Source organism: Dromaius novaehollandiae, chromosome 5, assembly GCF_036370855.1.
Source record: "Dromaius novaehollandiae isolate bDroNov1 chromosome 5, bDroNov1.hap1, whole genome shotgun sequence".
Classification (NCBI taxonomy): domain Eukaryota; kingdom Metazoa; phylum Chordata; class Aves; order Casuariiformes; family Dromaiidae; genus Dromaius; species Dromaius novaehollandiae.
Window position 1 is genome coordinate 8,656,348 of NC_088102.1, and position 19,473 is coordinate 8,675,820.

At 45.7% G+C, this 19,473-nt stretch overlaps 1 protein-coding gene and 1 long non-coding RNA gene across 7 annotated transcripts in view; one reads left to right on the forward strand and one right to left on the reverse strand.

The window, feature by feature from the left end:
* The window catches only part of LOC112991516 (uncharacterized), a 46,174-nt gene extending 29,627 nt beyond the window's left edge, over positions 1 to 16,547 (reverse strand). For 3 of the 6 annotated variants that reach the window (XR_003261316.2, XR_010389289.1, XR_010389287.1), the window contains exon 1: positions 16,477 to 16,532. This is a non-coding gene — a long non-coding RNA (uncharacterized LOC112991516). Of the gene's footprint in view, positions 1 to 16,476 lie in introns of all 6 variants that reach the window. The other 3 variants (XR_010389288.1, XR_010389291.1, XR_010389290.1) reach the window with 3 other exon arrangements.
* The window catches only part of RHOJ (ras homolog family member J), a 55,328-nt gene extending 36,154 nt beyond the window's left edge, over positions 1 to 19,174 (forward strand). The window contains exons 2-5 of the mRNA XM_026114053.2: positions 8,657 to 8,715; positions 13,788 to 13,952; positions 15,117 to 15,212; positions 16,498 to 19,174. Coding sequence (XP_025969838.1) covers positions 8,657 to 8,715; positions 13,788 to 13,952; positions 15,117 to 15,212; positions 16,498 to 16,644 — 467 coding nt within the window. The 3' untranslated portion in view covers positions 16,645 to 19,174. The remainder of the gene's footprint in view (positions 1 to 8,656; positions 8,716 to 13,787; positions 13,953 to 15,116; positions 15,213 to 16,497) is intronic.
* The last annotated feature ends 299 nt before the right edge of the window (positions 19,175 to 19,473 follow it).

Sequence of the window (19,473 nt, forward strand, 5' to 3'; positions counted from 1 at the left end):
GCTGATTTTACAAACAATGAGGTCAATGATTCCAATAAATCAACTTCATTCATGCTGTCTATAAATAAGTAACGTCCCAGACTGGGAAGAAGCTGGCTCACGCTTTAGTGTTGTGCTTGTTCTGAAAGCTTTGGGAATTTCCATTCTCTTTCATCCATTTCTGGACTAGATTCATTCTGCTTGATCTTCCTAATCCATCTCCACTGCTTGTGTGTTCTTTGTCATGTAAGTTGGCCAACACTGAAGCCTGTTTTCTCAATGCACTTTGAAAGATTTACAGCACTTCATATCAGCTGTTTGAAATAAAAATGATTGGTGGACTGATATGTCTTTTTTGTTAGCTGTCTCTGCACAGCAAATACCTAGCTGTGGAGAGCTGTGGGCAAGTTATGAATCTATGTCCTAATTCCTCTCAGATGCTAAAAAACACATAGCACAAGTCATAAATCTGCCTGTGGGATCACACTATCTAGATGAATCCATTTCTGTTGCAGAATGAGACAATAGAGCTGTCATTTGGTGTTGGCTTGCTTTCCTAACACGGCTGTAATGCAAGTTGAGGTTGGACATTTTCTCATTAACTCCACTGGAATTCTCAAACTCTTAAGAACAATTCAGGAGGAGGGCAGGTGCTCCCCGTCACGTTCATCCCGGTGCCCATCTCTTTGCTCTTACCTAATGGTGAGGGAGCTGACTGAAATAAGAGCCCAGGGACAAGAGTGAACCTTGGAAGCGGTGGAGAGAGAGTCTGGAAGGGAAACTTTAAAAAAAATTTGGATAGTGCCTCTCAGAAACTTTCAGAACTATCCAAAGCATCCTGCTGAAAATGCTTGTCTCTGAATAGTCTGTCTCAGACTTCCTAAATTCTTAGTATTGACTCCCAGACCATGAGAAGGCTGTGGCAGGGTGGCTATTTGCCTCCCTCTTTGTGAGTCTTCAGTGGGCATCTGAGTTAGTTTCCAGGTTATCCTTGCAACCACAAGAGTTAAAAAGAATATAATCAAAAGGCTGACAAACACAAAAGCTGAGATTCTCATAAAAATGACTTGATTTTGGTCTTAAGAAAAGCAGAGTACTGCAAGACTCATTAAATAACAAGAATAATCAGAACCAACGCGAGCTTTAGAACAGTAGTTGAGGAATAACAGGTAGAAATAGGAAAGCTGTGTTACCTCTGGCTAGATCATTAATGAAACCATTGCTAGACTATACTGTCTAGTCCTAGTGACTGCTTTAAAAAGAATTTGGAAAACAGCTACAAGAACGATACAAGAACAAGAAAATACGCCTTGTAGGAAGACACTAGATAAGCTATTTAGAGCAGAATAAATGATGCTGTGAATGCTATCTGGCTTTAAAAATCACTAAATGTCTGTGGCCTAAAGACAAAGCAGCCAATTCCTCGCTACCTCCTTAGACCAAGAGCTACACTGAGTGAAATCAGCTGAATCCTGGCCCCGGAGGCCTCTCTCTGCTCCCACCTCAGGAAGCAGACTGTAAATGTTTTTCAGATATTGTAAATATCAGATGGGCAAAAGTATTTGTTCAGCAGAACATAGATCTCATCCACTGATGAGGTGACAGAAAACGATAAGGTTCGCTCAGAGCTCTCCTAGACCTCCTCTAGAAAAACGCCAAATATCAAAGGGCTGAACGAGTTGGTGGGTGGAGATTACAGGAGTAATTAAAGAAGGCATTTAGTACAATTTGCATGCAAAGTGCTGTGTGTAGCCAATTACAGGGCAAAACAGCAAGCTTTTGATTTTCTTTTCAGAAAGAATATAGTTAAGCTGCCGAACAAGACTGAGGTAGAAAGTCAATTTTTCCGTAATCAAACCCTGTTTGTCCTGACGGAGGGAATCGGGGAACATGTGGAAGTAAAGAGTGATCTGTGCCTGAGTCACGGGCAATCGCAGACTACAGGGGCAGAGCAGCCCTAGGAGGGCAGGGGTCTAACAACACCGCTTCTCCTCTGCCCTGGTTTGTGGCCACCCCATGTTTTAGTCCTGCCCTCCCTCAAAGCAAAGGGAATATTTCTAGGGGAGGAAAGCTACAGAAGCAGGCAGGGAGGATAGTCTTGTAGTCAAAGCAACTAGCAGCCTCTGGAGCTCAGCTGAGCTGGTTGTCATACCTAGCCTGGATGACGTAGACAGGCCATTAAGGTCTTTCTTACTCTTTTTTTGACTAGCTTCCTCTGGTGGGTGCCAGATTGTAGGCTCCTTACGGCTTTAATTTATAGACTTCTTGAGTGTTCCCAGCTTCAGCTGCAGCTGCGTAACGTCTCTGCAAGACAGGTCCGTGGCAGCTAAAACGCGATTCCCCAGACACTGACCCAATCAAAACCAAAGCAGCATGAGAGAGGCTAATTCCTGGCAGCCCTATGCCTGTTTTCCTCACCTGCAACAGCCAAAGAAAGATATTTCTTTACAAGAATTTGACACAAAACAGCATTCACAAATGCACTTGAAGCAATTTAAAAGGCAGAAGGCGCTGCAAAAATGCACTACCCATAATTAATTTGTATTCTTGTTGAAGAGATGCGCTGCTGTTTACTAAAGCCAAGGACACGGAGTCTCAGTGGTTACTTAATGCCTGACTCTTATCGGACCTAAAGGGAATTAGAGACCTAAATGCCTCTGATGTAGGGCTGGGTTTCAGTCCCTGCTTGAGTGTGGGGTTCCTCACATTTCAGCCACAGAGACCCTCATTTATCGGTTATGCCCTAAGAAAAGAAGACTACCTATAAACAGGATTTTTTTAATCAATTTTCTTCAAACAAGCTCCTACAAGAGCACCACTGTCCTGCCTGGGGCCAGTCCCAGAGCGCAGCAGAAGCCTGTGAACAGGAAGAGGCTCCCTCGTTCTCCAAACGCTTTCACAAAATAGCACTCAAGAAGGAAGGAAAGTGTTACCCAGCAAGCAAAGGTATCGGCAGTACCCCTGGGGATGCCAGATGCTGGAGAACACACCACATTCAGTGCATCAATAACTTCACAGTGATCGCTCGGAAAGGCGCCGGAGGAAGGAACTGAGGGCACTGAAACACCCTGACATTTGCTGCAATCCATAGATAATGCACCTGCTCCTAAGGAATACAGTTTGGACTCGAGTCACGTCTGGCAAAGATGATTATTTCCTCATTCAGAGGAGTAACACCCCTGGGGGAAATCACTGACTGGTCTCCCTTTCTGAAGGGTTTAACTTTCCCTGCAATTCTATCCTGAGAGAAGCACAAAAAAACACACAGAAAAAAGCCCTTAATTGCAGCTGGAGACTATTCTTTGTATAAATGAATGACTTGACAAAATTTCTGGTAAAGAACACGGGGGGAAGCTGGGAATGAACAACTCTGGCATTGCTGAAATGTCTCAGTTTTACAGGTTGATGTCGCATGCAGATTTAGGGCATATTCACAAGGAAGAAGGAGTGTCAGCTTCTTCATGTACTAAGAGACCTGAGAAGTGGGAGATTCAGTTCTCACCTCCTTGGGAATTGCTCCGGTCTCTTTGGCAGGTCTGTGTCACTCCTCTCCCTGAAGCTGTTCCATCGCTGTCTGGGACAGCTTGTCAGCCCGCAGAGGAGGAGGGGAGAGGAGACAGAAGCCAGGCGGTCACCTCCACGGTGACACCATGGCTCCAGTGACTGTGTACGGAGCGGTCTTCCATTATTTCACCAATGACACCTATGTTCTTCGTGAATTTTAATCCTTCCCTTTTCCGTATGTCCTAGGCACGATTAGAACGCCCCAATCAAGGCTAAACATTTCACTTGGCAAACTAAATGTTTTGTTCTACTAGAAACTGGAAAAAAAACCCACGTACATAAATGTATTTTATATATAAAATACACGTGTATATATAAAATACCCTGCTGGCAGAGCATGTCTGAGATAAGCTGTTTGGATAGAAGTCCAGTCTATCTCCAAGATCTATACATAAAATGCATATGAATTTTAAAACAGCTATTCACAGACTTTAACTCAAAGCCATGAAATATTGCTTAGTTTATTTCTCACTACTAGCAAAGAGTCCTCCTTAGTACCTGATCAGTAGTTAGCACATTGATCAGATTCAGTTATAATTTCAGGTAGGGATTCACCTCACAAACATACGCAGGAGCAAAAAAAGCTTGCTTTGGAGTGGCATTGTGAAACTGGGCCCAAGCTGAAGTTGAGCATTTAAAGTAGTCTTGTTCCCTCCTGAGCATGGCCTGTATAATCAAGCACCTTTGGAAGTGACAGGAACGCTGTAAGGCACACGCGTGAAGAGTTTTGCATCCAGAACCGTTACATTTCATCAAGTGTCCACCCATCCCTCAAAGCAGCAAGAAACCATATTCCCCATCTAAACTCCACTACAGCTGGTCAAAAGCTGTTTTTGTGTTCGTCTCGCTGACTTCACCTTCCTTCACAGCTGGAAGAACAGACTTGGGGATTTCTACTACCAGTAGGTCAACCCCTACTGCAGTTTTTCCCTCACTAATGCCCGAAAGTCCACGTTAAGTAGCATGCATCCGGTAGACATAATCATAGTGAAAAAACAAATGCACAAACTTAATAATCAGAGCTTGATGACAAGGGCACGAGATGGCCCTTGTGAAAGCTGAGGGCTGACGCAGACTAATTTGGCTCCAAAAATGAGAAAACCTTTCCTTACCGGCAGGTGCTGCCATCAGCGCTTGCTGTTGGGCTTCTGGCATCTTTCTCTGAAGCAGCTGGACCTTAATTTGTTGGCTGTGAGAACAAATGGATCACTTCCCTCATGTGGCATCACATTAGATATTGTCTATGCTCCCATGTATACGCTGGCTGGTGGTTTCACAGTCCTTTGGTTCTGCAAGCACTTCTGCACAAGCATGGAAAAAATTCCTGAGATGTGTGACTCCACCTTTTCTGTACTGAAGATAAGTGAATCTGAGCTATTACATCCTAGTTTGGTATCACACCAGCCACTTCCACGTTGCTTTGCACTAATAACAGCCAGTAAACAGCAAGGACAGTTCATTTATAAGTTATTACTCCAAGACTGCTCCTAAAGCTAGGGTTCACCAGCCTGTAAATGTGCCTGTGTCACCCCCAGTGACGGCAAAGGAAATCCACACTGACTTTCAGTAGAGGTGGCCATTGAGAGAAGAGAAGATAGTAACAGGGTGAGCAAAGTAAACGGAGATAAAGCCAAAAGTAAAACCTGCAAATCTAGCAGAACAATCTCAGGTCATAAATACGACCTACCAAGTGGACAGACTGAATAGTTTTTTGCCTGGCAGAGGCAGACTGATAAACTTCCTAGTATAAATACGCTATGACGTTTTCACAGGCAAGAGCCATTTATTTTGACATCTGGTTTGCTTGCACGAAAATGTGGAAACTTCAGCACTAATACGCTAATCTAGACATTGTTATTACAAGCACCAGCAGTTACATGAACTGCCAGTGCGGGCCATTTGGTCCCCTCTATATTCAGAGCCAGGGGTCCAAATACAGCAGTTTGCCTGTAGCCAAAGTTACGCCAACAAAATAGTTTTCTGGGGGTGATAGTTGTAAGCTGTAGAGAAGTGATATGTGCAGCCAGGGTACTGTCAGATGATGAGATATGTTAGCACAGTCAACAAAAAGAAATAAAATTCAAAGCTTGATGGGCAAAAAAAGAGAACAAAGAAAGAAAAATGGTTGGTGCTGCACAGAAATTAATTGCAGAACCAGTAGGAGACAGGGTGCTGTGCTATTGTGATGGGCAAGCTGGGTAGATTCGGAGTGTATTTTTCAAAACCCCCTTTTGCATTTCTTAGCCCATAAGTACACAGAGAGTAATGCTAGAAAACTGGCCTTTTCATCCTGCCTTGGCATTTGCCGCAGATCACCATGAGCCAAACTGAGCTGTACAAACTATCAATATAACAGTTCAGTGTGGTTCCACAGACCTGCTGTGAAATATTTACCTCGACTTCATGGACCACAGAGCACGGATAATAGTTTAGGAACCGTTACGGCATACCTGCTGGCAGAGCGTGCCTGAGATAGACTGGACTTCTATCCAGACGGCTTATCTCCAAGCCCTATTAACTACTGGAACAAGGCAGCAATTTGTGTCTGTACCAGGGCTTTTTGCCAGTGCAGCTCTGTCAGTCAGATGCCACCACAAGATGGGCAGAACTTTACGGCAGAATCCTGAGCCTGAATAGAGGAAATTTTAGTGTGACCTTCAAGTCTTTAAAACACTGAAGACCTGACCTGATCTTTGGCAAGCAGAACCAAGCTCAGTCTGCCTATGCTCAGGGTCAGCCAGCACGAGAGATGAAGCTGGATAGCTGTGGCAGTACTGAAGTACGGCAAATGCCTCTTCATTTCATCTGGCACGTTAGATCATCAGCAACTCCATGTGCCACACAGCTACCACGTAAGCGTCCTGCTTTGGAGGTTGTCTGCACCAGTCTGCAGTATCCATACAACTTAAACCAAGAACTTATAGCTTCATTGATGCTCACCCGTGGCCAACTTGGTATATTCCCAAACTCCACCTCAGCCAGCTGAGCATGGTATGAATGACATAGAGCAGCTGGAAAATTGCCTTCAGCTTAAGGATACATTGTCCCATAGTTGGTCCTCGAATAGAGTAAATCAACAGAAAGGGTTTGGCTCCTGCACCTCTTCACGTAGGTAGAGGCAGACTGAAGGCTTGCCAGAGGTAGCAATTGGAAAAAAAAACACACACCGACATCAGGGGTATAAGGGGTACCTCCAGCAACCACGGCAGTACCATGAGTGGCCCACAGCCTACTTCTCAGAAGGGAGCTGAGAAAGGCAAGCCTACTGTCAGTTTGCTTCACACAGCTCATACCTCCACTGGGAAATTTTTCAGATTTCATACACCACACGAAGTTGAAAACCAGCACACTGGGGAGGCTTACTTCAAGTTAGTACGAGTCAGGAGTCTGGGCCTGGTTCAAGGAATGAGATGAGGCCTCTGTCTGGTCTCCTGTCTGCATTTGCACCCATTTCCCCCCCAGTACCGCGTTCCCTAGGCTCTTCCACCCATGGGCCTCAAACATTTCTTCTACCTCCACACTCCAGAGCTACCCCTTTCAAGCTCTTGTGGGAGCCACACTGCATAGGAGTTACCTCCTGAGTCCAGGAATGGGAAGAGGGCTCTCAGTCACCTTTCCCATCGCCTCTTTCCCCTGCACCTCACTTGCCCCGAAGCCAAGGCAGCCCTGACAGCCATGTGAACGTGGTCTGTCTTGTTCTAATCAGCAAGTCTGCTCCTCACTGAGCCTTTCAGCATGTCAGTCCTGTTCTGGTTACACACTAGCAAAATTGCCAGACAGCTTCGCAAGCTCATAAAGCTGCTGAATAATCAATCTGTCCAACCACACTGAGAGAGACTTTAAGTATAAGAGATTTCAAACAGGACTTGGTTCCCCAGCATAGCAACTATTAGTTTCTACAGCCTCGTAGGTGTTTTTCTTCTACAAAAGTCTTACAGCTTAAAAAAACACCAGCAAGAACCTATGTGATGTTTTCAAGCCTCCTATTTGCCAAAAGTAATGTTAATCTTTCCCAGCCCTCATTAATTGTAGGTTGTGATCTGTCAATAGATGCCAGTCTCAGCCTCCTCCCAGCCACAGCCCTGTGTTCATGCAAACCGTTTGCCTGAGCGCTTTAAAACAAATCATAGTCTGAGGATATCATTATTCTGAGCAAGTTTCCCAATGAATGTTTAAAATCTTCCCATGGAGCGATGAGTGGAATTGGAGTCCCTCCTCTTCTTTCCAGTTGAGTAGGAATGATTTAAGCAGATTAACGGGTCAACGAAATGCCATTAACACAGATCATATCCTTGATAAGATAAGATTACACTGATTACAGAGATCAGCTAATAAAGGGGTTTATTCAAAGGCAACAGAACATTTTCTTCCAGGTCAATGGGCTCAAAATGAAGCTCAAAGTGGCTTGTACTAAAGCAGTAATTGTCCTGAGAATGATCGATAAATCAAGCCATGCCCTTCTTTCATCTGCAGCAGAACCTGGTCAGCATCCCAGCACAGGCTGGCATGCTCCTCTTCCTCCCCATACCTCTAAGCACCCGCTGCACAGAACCGTACTTCCAGCGCTACCGTTTTACCTGCAATTACAGGACACCACACTCTGAAAGGACAGATTGCCTGGGGGGCAACGCAGCTCCACTGAGACCCATCAAACACTACCCACTTCCTAATGCTTCACCACCCAGAACAAATAAAATAATAAAAAGCCCTCTGAGCGAATCAAGACTACACATACCCGAGCATGCATAGCAGGGAGGCAGGGGCTGTTTGCTTGGGATTTCTAGCACCTAGTGGGTGTCAGCTGGTGGCTGCATAGACATACGCAAAAGTCCTTTGGTCTCTGGATATCTGAGTAGCAGCAATTTGTGCAGTTCATCTGACTTGGCTGTCTGTTAAGAAATAAGAGCTTGGCATAAAGCATTTGCTTTTGTTGTGACTTTAGGTTGCTTTCATTTGAATCTATCAGCTTGGTTTAGGATGCGCGCTGTAAGACACACGCCAGTCTGTCTAGCACAAGGGCGCATCGGCATTTGAAGACTGAGAAGTATAAAAATGAATCCGCTGGTTTGTGCTTGCCTCTCATTAACAGCATCTCTCTGCTTCTCTCTTGCAGTAACTGTGACGGTGGGAGGACAACAGCACTTGCTGGGACTTTATGACACTGCAGGGCAGGTAAATTACTGCAAAACATTTATAAGTTTCCTTTCCCCCAGTTTTGTTTGTTAGTAGCATATACTGGGTTTGTTATTGCTGTTTTTACAAATGCTAACAATCATTTGTGAGTTGTAATGCTTGAACCACTGACCTCCCACCTTCTGCTTTTTATTTTTTAGATAGAGACTTCATTCTAGTTCAGCAGTAAAGTACACACATACCCCACTGAGATTATATTTTGCTTAATCAAAAAATAAAGCCTGGTTAGCCTGTTCTCTATCTGTACATCCAACTCCTAATGCAGGTACGATGTTTTATAAAAAGCCACTGTTTTCTTACAGTTACCACATGGTGGCATTGGAGGTACAGAGAAGAATTCCTGTTTCCAAGGCCAGAAAATTAATATAATATAGCGCCAGGCTATCGGTCAACAACTATTGACTTTTTAAGTGGTAACCACAGCAGATTGCCATCCATCTCAGCATCCCCCCTGCCAGGACAAGAATGATGATTGCAGGAGTGTCTACCCCCCACTCTTACTTATATAGCACAATTTATAAGGCTTTTACCATTTCCACAGTCCACGGGCTGATACAGCATGGTACGACTAGCAGTTTGCAGAAGAGACCTGGTCTGTGGGCTGCCAAGGGGGTCTGAGGTCCTTCCCAGCTGACGGGGTTCGGAGCAGGAGAGGAAAGCGGTTCTGGGACCCTGCTTCACCCTCCCGGGACGGAGCGGCTCTGGGTGCCAGCTTTGCTCTCAGGAGCACTTTTTAGTCTACGACAGCCTGCTATAGCGTGCATGAACAATGCAGGAGGAGACTCTAGTGTCAGCAGAAGGCTGTTTGTTACAGGATATAGTTTGCAGCAGGGTGCAGAGAGGTCAAAAATTGCATCAGGACAGACCACCACTTAAAGAAAAACCTGCCCTCGGCAAGACTGGGGCCTTAATGCTTTGGGTTTTGCTTTTATTCCTATCGCATATCTGTAGGCAGCAGTGCTTACTTCATAGCTAGTTTTGTATCAGCCACAGTCCATCCATCCTTTCTATTTGCGTGTCCGAAGCAGGTGATCTAAAAGCCGTCCCCAAAATATGACCCAAGTCCTTGTCCTGTACAGGTAATTCAAGAAGTTGTGTGTTCAGTTATCTATTCTGCGTATGGAGACAACAGGTCACGCACAGAGCTCAAAGCGTGCTTGCATCTGCCCCGATTCAGCAGTAGTGCAGCCTTTGCAAATGAAACTAGAGTTATATTCAGTTCTCTGTCAGATTTTACTCAGGGCCTTAATATTTTAACTTGTTTCGTATGGCTGCTGGTTCCACCTATCACCCATTCCCTCAGCAACGCACCCTCCTAAGCCAAAAGAAACATAAATCTGTTTCTCTGACAAACTTCATCCCTCCCTCTGTTCCTTGACAATGATTTTGCCATCTCCTGCCTCAAATTAGCCGAGGCACCACCTGGCTCTGAGTGATGTTCCTAACTCGTCAGGAGTGTTTTCGTTTCAGACCTCGGTCCAGAGGACATGGCCATCTAGACAAAACTCAGTGCATGAATCACCCCTTGATGACTAGATTGTATCTCCATGCAGTCTGCAAGGATGATTCTTCCCACATGCTCAAGCTATAATGACAGATCATCTGGGTTGTTTCCTCCCTCCTCCTCCTCGCGTTGCATGGCTTTCCAAAGACATGGGTGTGAAGTCATAGCCAAAAATAGCGCTTAACATTACTATGCTATAAAACATATGCTAATGAAAGAACAATTGGAAAATGTGCTCCTGCAGCAGGACCCTCTGTCAGCCTGAAGGGAGAGCTGGCAGAGACCCCAGACCTGGGGTATCTGGTTTTCTGCATCCCTGGCACAAGCAGTCGTAGGAGGGGGGAAAAAATTTATCTTTTTTTCCCCCCAAGCAGGACTCAGGTGCGGAGTGCTTTAAAGGGCTGACATGGCAGGGAGCGAAGCAGGACAAGGGAGAGATCACGACAGCAGCAACTTAACGAAAACAAGCCCTGCTGCACTCTCTGCCGAGCGCTGCCGGGCTGCCAGCAGCGGGAGAGCACGAGGGAGTGACGCTGGGAGGTCCCCAGCTGAGGTGTCTCCACCACGGCTAGTCGGAGGAGCATGACTCCCCTCCAGACCAACGACCAGAGGGTGCCACTGGGAAGCCTCGTGTTCCCCAAAGGACAGGCAGCGAAGTGGGAGCAAAGCCAGGGAAACAAATTCCTCAAAGTCACCAAAAAAGGCAGGGGCTGAGCTCAATGGAAGACCTTTAATCACTCTGCAAGCTCAGATTTCAGACTGTCACTCCAGCTGGGAGAAGGAGAAGGGTTGTAAGATACTTTTTAAGTATTTATGTATTATAAGCCCTTACCCTGTGGAAGGCAAGGACAAGAGGCACCTGAGTCCCTGCACAGGAGGGGCACCCCCGTCCCGCAGGCACCACAGGCTCTGGCGGTTAAGCAGCGCCCACCGAAGAGTTCTGACTTCTGCAGTCAGCTCCCCCGACAGCATTTAGTTCAACATGCCAATTAACGATCAGCTAAAGCCCAGGCACGTGAGGACTCGCATCCCTTCCAAAATGTGTCATTAGCACCTCTGGATGCTCCTGATACCCATGCAAATGTCCAGTCCCTTTTTTCGCTATTTATTTGCTCGACTTGGACAACTGTCCCTGAATGAGAAATGATCCCCATGTGCCACATCTCCTCATGGTCTGCCACAACGTTGCTTAGTCTTCTGCCGGAGCAGAGGGGAGCAGATACTAACAGGGATGGGCTCCTCACCTGATGTCGTTGGAAACTCCTGCCAGCCCACGGAGACAGGGGTGGTGCGGGAGCCCCAGATCTGCTCTTAGGCACGACCTTTACGCTTGGCAGTGGTACCACGCCAGTGTGCGCGGCAGGGCGCCCCGACAGGACACTCGAGCTCCCCTATGCGATGTGCAGGTATCCCTCCTCATTGCTTATATAACGCTCTGTGCAGCTAACACCAACCAGAAACACTCCTCCCCGGAAAGGATTTGCTAGGATGATGCCCGCTGAACTAATGGGCAAAATCAAATTAAATGAGCACTTTTGCAAGTAGCTGTCACTGCCAGGCAGAGCGGTGCTCATGGCTTTGTGTTTGTAATTTTAACAACCCCTGTAAATGGGCATGTCTGGAATATTGAAACTGGATATATTTAGCCAATTTCTTTCTAAAAATCCCAACGAACAATTCCTCGAGGGTCTGCTGCCACCGCGTGGCTGTTTCAGGAGGCTGATTTGCAGTGATTAAGCCAAAAACAGACAGAAAATGCCAAGCACCTAGTAGCAGCCCACGCTGACTGTGGCATAAACATACTTAATCTCAAAGAAGTCATCAGCTTTGATGTTCGGGGTTAAAACAACATCCCACAATCAGGCAAGCTAAGGCCAGGCCTCCCGCACTCACAGCATCCACATAAAGCTCCACTGTCAATATAACGTAATCGTTCCCTCGATCCCATCGTCTTGGCATGCGCTTTGTCTCCCCTAACTCACCAGCCAGGAGCTAGATGTCATCTCCAAAGCTTCACATTCATCATCTCCCCCACTGCCTGCTTTCCTTCTTCATTGCCTGCATCGCTCATGTTCCCATAATCACCTCTAAATTTTCTTTCCTGCTGCTCCCCATGCATGGATTAGCACTCTTTCTTGAGCTGATATGCCCAAACACCTCCTCTTATCATATAAATCCTTCTTCAAATCAGTGCTTTCTCTGCCACTGGAAAGACACAGGTCCGTCAACATTTTAAAAAGGAAACAGATTGCCTCCATTGCTGGATTTCCCCAATGCACTGAGCTATATTGGTACACGTGTCGAGGGAAAATCCTCACTGAAGGACTGAGGTCCCAGAGGAAGCTTTCCCAAACAAAACTGCCCCAGATGAAAACTTCCCCTTATCCCTAGAGCTGGGTCAAAGAGAGAATGACTTCTAACTAATTGAGACAGAAAAGTATCGTCAAATGAACTATGCAGAGCTAATTGGGAAATTTGTAATAAGTGTTGCAAACTGCTGTGGTTCCACGGCTGGGGGAGGTAACTGGGACTATATTCTTCCCGTGGAAGTGAATTTGGGACAACAGACATTCAGTTAGACAAAACAAAACATTTTGTTTGTGTTTTCAGATATTTCTTAAACCTTTTTTTTAATGAGACAGAGCTAAATTTGGTCTCAAACTTCCTTTGGGAATAACAAAAACCAAGCTTTTTTGTTTAGAAAAGGTTGGAGTGGAATGTTTTGACATAATTTGTTATTATTTTCTGGAAACTACTGTGTGTTCAGAAGTAATTTGGGTCACCTTAAAATTTCATACTTCAATGAACAAAAACTAAGTAGGCTGAACCTACCATCCACTCCGGACACACCATCATATAGTCCTGCGCCAGTTTTTCCTTTGGGGCAGACAGCAGCTTTCATTTCTCCTGCCCCCTGACATGGTTTTTTCTTATCTCAGACAAGTGTTCTCAAATCTGGGCAACAGCCTATCTCTTCCCCCCCACCCCCACCCCCCCACAGTGAGTTATTCACTATTTCTTTATCAGTAAAGCAAAATTGCACCAGTAGACGTTTCTGACTGTTGTAACCAACACTGATGGTACTGCTGAGATCTTAGAGGCTTGCCTCGAGTGTAGAAGCTCTAAGCTAAAGACCCGGGTCAAAGTCAAGCTTGACAGCAAGCTGAATTACGGTTTCCCACCCTCCAGCTTTGTGCTTCTTTCCCTTTTTTTTAAACAGAAAAGCCCCTAGAGGTGCACGCCATCTGCAATATCTGCTAGCAGTGAGAGTCAAATAATATTTCCTAGGACACTATCTTATTGCTTGACGGCCAAGGCATGCACACACAACCCCAAGATCGACTTTTACACAAATGCCATTTTTACTATATCATCAGTGATGGCCGCTGTTTATCATTACCCTCTGCACCAGCATCACCACAAATAACACCCAGACCACGTGCACGAATCAAAGGTGCCCTTTAGCTCTCTCCATGAAGAGCTACCATGATGCCCAACCTGCAGTTATCCTCCATACGGTAACGGGCTTGCCTTCTCTCTCTGGCAGGAGGACTACAACCAGCTGAGACCCTTGTCTTACCCCAACACAGACGTGTTCCTGATCTGCTTCTCGGTGGTGAACCCTGCCTCCTACCACAACGTCCAGGAGGAGTGGGTTCCCGAGCTGAAAGTCTGCATGCCGAATGTGCCTTACGTCCTCATAGGAACACAGGTATCAGTCCTGGGGAGCAGCTATTTTACTTCTTATGCGAAATTCAGTCAGGCTTGACAATTAGAGGAAAACTCAGGGACTGTGAATGGAAACCACCATGCAAGTCATCACTGACAAAACTCATCCCATTTCTGTACTCAAGTGTACATTAATATGGTATCAAGGCACAAATACGCACGGGGAGAAAAGATTTCTGACAGGCCTTTAGTGGGGGAAAAAGAAATATATATATATATATCTCAAAGTCTGTGGCTAGAAGCAGAAGCTAACCTTCAAACCAAGTTTTAAGAACAGGAATGATTAACCACTCAAATGACTTACTTAGAGACATAGGAAAGAAACAGCCTCTCTCATTCTTTACATCAACACCGCAGTTACTGAGTCACCATCCTGCTGTGCTATATTAGACTAAACGATCAAAACATTTTATTTTGGCCATAAAATCTATGAATCAGTCAATCAAGAATACCTTAAACAAGGGTTTGTTTCCAAGACAGAGAGTGGCCAGAAACTCTGAGAACTATGGACACTGCACTCTGTAAAATGTCCGAACACAGCCTCAACGGACAGCAACCTAAGCCAAGTTAGGGAAACAGATCAAATCCTTCTTTTCCATGCTGGAATGTCTAAAACACCCATTTGAAAATATTAGTATTATTCTTTGGAACACACACTCTGAAAGTGGATGGCTTCGAAATGCCAGAATGTTTCACTTTGATATTTTCCATGGAAATAAAAGATTTTGTTTCAAGACAGTCAGACCCTGAGCTGCATCTCTCTGATCTGTCACAGTATTTTACGTTTGATGCAGTGCAGGATCCCAGCAGCCTCCTTTGCCAATATGGCTCGGGCTTTTACAGGCACTTTGCAAGATGGCATCGCACAAGTCACTGAAAAGAAGGACGATGCTGCGTCTGTGCCATGGCTATCTGAGCTGTAGCCTCTAGAAAGGCCAATAACCAATCAAGTAGAACTAACTCATGTTAACGACAAAATACAAAAAAGGAGGACACATGTGCCCTTCATTTCTGAGGTATCATCTGAGCTCAGGAGGGCAGACATGTCCTTATGCAAGGAGCCTGCGGGTTTGCAAAGCTATGAATATCTGTTTCAAGCATTAGATTAAGGCGGTACTGAGCACGGGGTCTGTGTATTTTCCACTAGATTGATCTTCGTGATGATCCCAAAACTTTGGCTCGGCTACTTTACATGAAGGAGAAACCACTCACTTACGAGCATGGAGTGAAGCTAGCTAAAGAGGTAACATCTTCTTCCGAGGTCTCAAGAAATCAGTTGATCGCAGCTTTCCATTGGGTTTGTTCTGTTAACGGCAGACTCCTCCAGGGCTCGTTGGTTGGTCCCAGCCAAAGACCAAAGCCTGTGTTCAGACCCCCTGGATCGGGACACGGACTGTGACTCCTGAGCCTGCAGCTTTGCCGCAATACCTGATCGAGCTACAGGCAAAGCACCAAGGTGCCCAGGACAGCAGTTTGCAAGGGGGCAGCAAAATATATTTCACTGCCTGCTTTACCTTGGCCAAAGCCCTGGAAAGTTCAACCAGAGGGGAAGGCAGGGAGCACGGAGGAAAAAGTGCTGACCTGCACCAGCACAGGCAGTCACTGCCACACTTCCCAGCCGGAATCCCAGCTCTTAACAACTGCCTTCCTGGGCACCTGCATACCGAGTCCACCTCTGCCCATAGCAGAGGCACTCCAGTCCTGGCTGTTCACTTTTGGGTGGTGGGAAAAGAAGGTGGAAAGGCAAACATTCAGTTTTGCTCATGATGCTAAGAAAACATGAGCCACTTCTAAATCCCACTAACCGGCCACAGAGCATAAGAACGCTGCAGCCTGTTTCCTATCTAAATGGGACATTTGCATTGAAAGCATCTCATATCCTTATGTATGATTTACCAGCTTCTAAGTGCATTTCCCCATGCTTGGTAGCAACAACACAGGAACAGAAATATCCCTTACAAAAACACCGAGAACTCGATTTTCATTTACTATTCTCATTTATCTCACTTCTCATTTATCTCAACTGTGCTATTTACTCATTGCACATGGAGCAGCAGAGAGGCCAATTTCAAGGCCTCTGTGCTGCTACACCTTCCTCGCAGAGCGGGAGAAGAGCCAAGGAGCTCAGCTAATGACCCGTTTCCCAACCGCCCACAGCCAGCACCTCCTCAAAACCCACTGCTATGTGGATGGGAGGCCAAGCTCCTGGCCGAGGAGGCATTCAGCCAGCAACTGGAGTGCAGCCCACGCTCTCTGGAGGGTTGGATGGGGATTCCTGCTCCTCATTTTCCTCCTGTGATGAGATACGGGTGTTGCTGTTCACCCCGCTCCATCATTCAGGATGACCAGACCTCGTCCCTCAATCATGTAGGCAGCCAAATATAAAACAGAGCAAAGGTTTGGACTTGTTTTTAAGGGTGTGGGCTGCCCTCTACAGCAGGCAGCGTGTGTATGGAGAAGGGTGCTGGAACGAGGCTATTCCATCTCTCCGAACAGCAGGTACTCACGTTTTCTCTCTTCTCTTTAAGATCGGAGCACAGTGCTACCTGGAGTGCTCAGCCCTCACGCAGAAAGGCCTTAAAACAGTCTTCGACGAAGCGATCCTCACCATCTTCCACCCCAAGAAGAAGAAGAAGCGTTGCGCAAAGTGCCACAGCTGCTGCACCATTGTGTGAAGTCCCTCGGAAAGAAAAGCGAGACGAGTTCAATGAAACCAAGCAGGTCAGAGAGGCAATGACGGTCACATGCAACTGAAACGGGGAACATGACCAGAAAGGGGTCCTTTTTACCCAAAGAGGAGCCCTCCGTTCTGTGAAACCTCCAAGCAGTATCACGCTAGGCCAACTCATGTCTATGTGCTTTCCTAATCCTCCAGAGCTGTACGCAGCCTGCTGCAGACTGCGCCGAGCCAATGTAAACCAGGATGCCCGCTCCTGCTTGAGTCTTCACCTTAGGAATAAGGGGAAGGTGCTGTGTGGAAAAAAAAAACAAACAAAGAATTAAAGGTGGTAAAAGAAACAAGAGAAACTCCATTTGCGGCCTTAAGCAAGGATTGATCAAAATTAGGAACTTAGAGTACTTAGGAATTGAATCTGAATTGACTGAAAGCACATGGAGATCTGTAGATTTCTAATATGTAAGATATACACTATAGGTAGGATGTACTTTTAAATTACTTTTCTTATAAGACTCGCTAGTTCAGGATATACTTCAGTTTGTTCAGACTACATGAAAGTAAAGGTGGAGCGATTACAGCTTGTTTTCACTTAACAGTGAAACTTCAGTGTCAGTATGTCGCTTCGTCCAAGCTATCAAAACGGATCAACATTTACCTCCAGACTTAAGGAATGTTCTTACAACAAAAAAATGCAAATAACTGTATTTTTACAGGCGAATGTTCAGGCTGAGCCATGTTTCCATAAGCTGGGAGAGGAAGAGCAGAGCTAGTGAAAACTATTGCATTAATGTACTGAAACAAAGAAATTCTGCCACCAAAGAATATTGCCCTAGGTATGAAATGCCAGTGTGGAACAACCTCCTTTCCGCTCTGAGAACCTGAAAGGGTCGCATTGCAATGGCAAATGAAAATTTACTGTATAGAGCAGCTGGATTTCCACATCTCACCCAGGAGGCAAAAACAGCAAAAACCAAAAATGCCAAAGGTCATGCTGATTTCAAGGGTTTTAAGGTGATCCGATTGCCTTTAAAAAAAAGAAAAGAGAGAGAGAGCCTTTCTTATAAAGCAGCCCATCAAGGAAGGGTTGTAAACCTGTTGATTTACTATAGTCCTTCCTGCCCCATCTTCCCCCATCATTCGTTATTTCTTCTTTTGCTCCCATTTTTCCATCTTCGTTATTGTGAGTGCTGTTTAAGATGCAGGGTGGCTGCGGTCCTCAGGAATGAACTTTCACAAGCGCTGCAGAAAGCTGGGCTGCAGCAGACAGCGCAGAGAGGGGAAGGCCAAACCTTAAGGGAAAGGAAGCTGCCTGCAAGCTCTCCTCGCTGTCGAAACGACGCCTGCCTTTCCGCTACGGCCTCTCCAGGGAGCCTGTTGTCTGCACATCGCAGCAACGCAGACGCGCGGAGGTGAACCCTAAGGACATCTTGCTAACTCGCATCCGCCTTCGGGAACCCTGACAGTGCCGTGAAACTGTCTTGTTAGGGACTTCATTTGGCAAAGAAAATCACAGGTTTCCAGACTTCTAGTGCAACTCCTTGCAAAAGCAGCATCTATAGTGAGCATTTCTAGAGCTGCTGAGAGTAAGTAAATAGCAGAAGTAAATAACAGCAGTGTAGCCTTCTGCCCCAGGGCAGCAGCCCCCCTCGGCGCCGCCAGCCTCCTCCTCTCCAAGGACTGTGCAGCGGCCGAGTCTACGCAGTTCTGTGAATAGCAGTGAATTACAGACCCAGTGCTCACCCGGTCAGAGCAATTAGTGACTTTGGCAGGGCCTTGAATAAAACCGTACCATGGGTACAGAGAAGGGAACAAGCAGGATGCAATGCCCAGTCCAGCAGCTGCTGAAGCTCATGGATCCAAGCTCCTCCTTTCACTCTAGCAAAATTTTTTTTTTAACCATGGACACTAGTAGAAACCAAATCAGACACCCCAAAACGCTTCCAAGAAGACATCAGCACGATCAAGTTTTGTGTAACTGTCTTGTTGCTTTTACCCAGCAGACTTTCACTAACAGTCTCTTCCCGCTGCACACTAGCACGAACGAAAATGAAGTTTTGATAAATCAAAGATATATAAAAGCAAGATTTCCTTCACTGTTGGCATTCATTGTGCATATTCTATATTTGGTTTTATTATGTCCCAGACATTTGCTTCAAATAGCTGGACTGGCAGAACAGAGCTCAGAGTGAGGACAGAGCTGAAGTCTGGTGAAGGAGTCAATGTTGTGCCGCAGAGGCTGCACTGCCGTCCCCATGCGCAGCAGTGAGCATTCATGCAGCTGGGACACGGGCAGTCAGCTCAACCATAAGATGTATAAAGATATCAGAGGAGCATGAGGAAAACAAGGAGTGGATTAAATGCATAAATATATAAGGAATGCTTGCTGATTTACAACCTGACCATAAATCCACTGAAACAAAACAAAACAAAAAAAAAGCTTTCAACAGATTTCAGAGAAAAGAGTTAGAGATTCACTGTGCTGCCATTTACTTCAGTGGAAATAAAATAGGGCAATTATTTGATGCACCTGATTCAGGTTGCTGTGGAGTGCTAGCATATATACAAGTCTCTGGGTAAAGTAAGTGAAGCCTGTTTTAGCTGAAGTGCAACGCAAACGCTCAGGTTGGAGCTGACAGATATTCTTATAGCTTCACAAAATGAAGAGGAAATAAAAATCAAGACTGACAGCTGAGCTTATCATAAAATAATGAGCACATTGGAAAAGTGCAATATAGCAATCCCGGCATGCATCAGAGAAAGCCACAAATAATCAAATGACATTTTTGTGTGCCGCCTAGTATCAGGGGTACCTATTAATACTAATGGT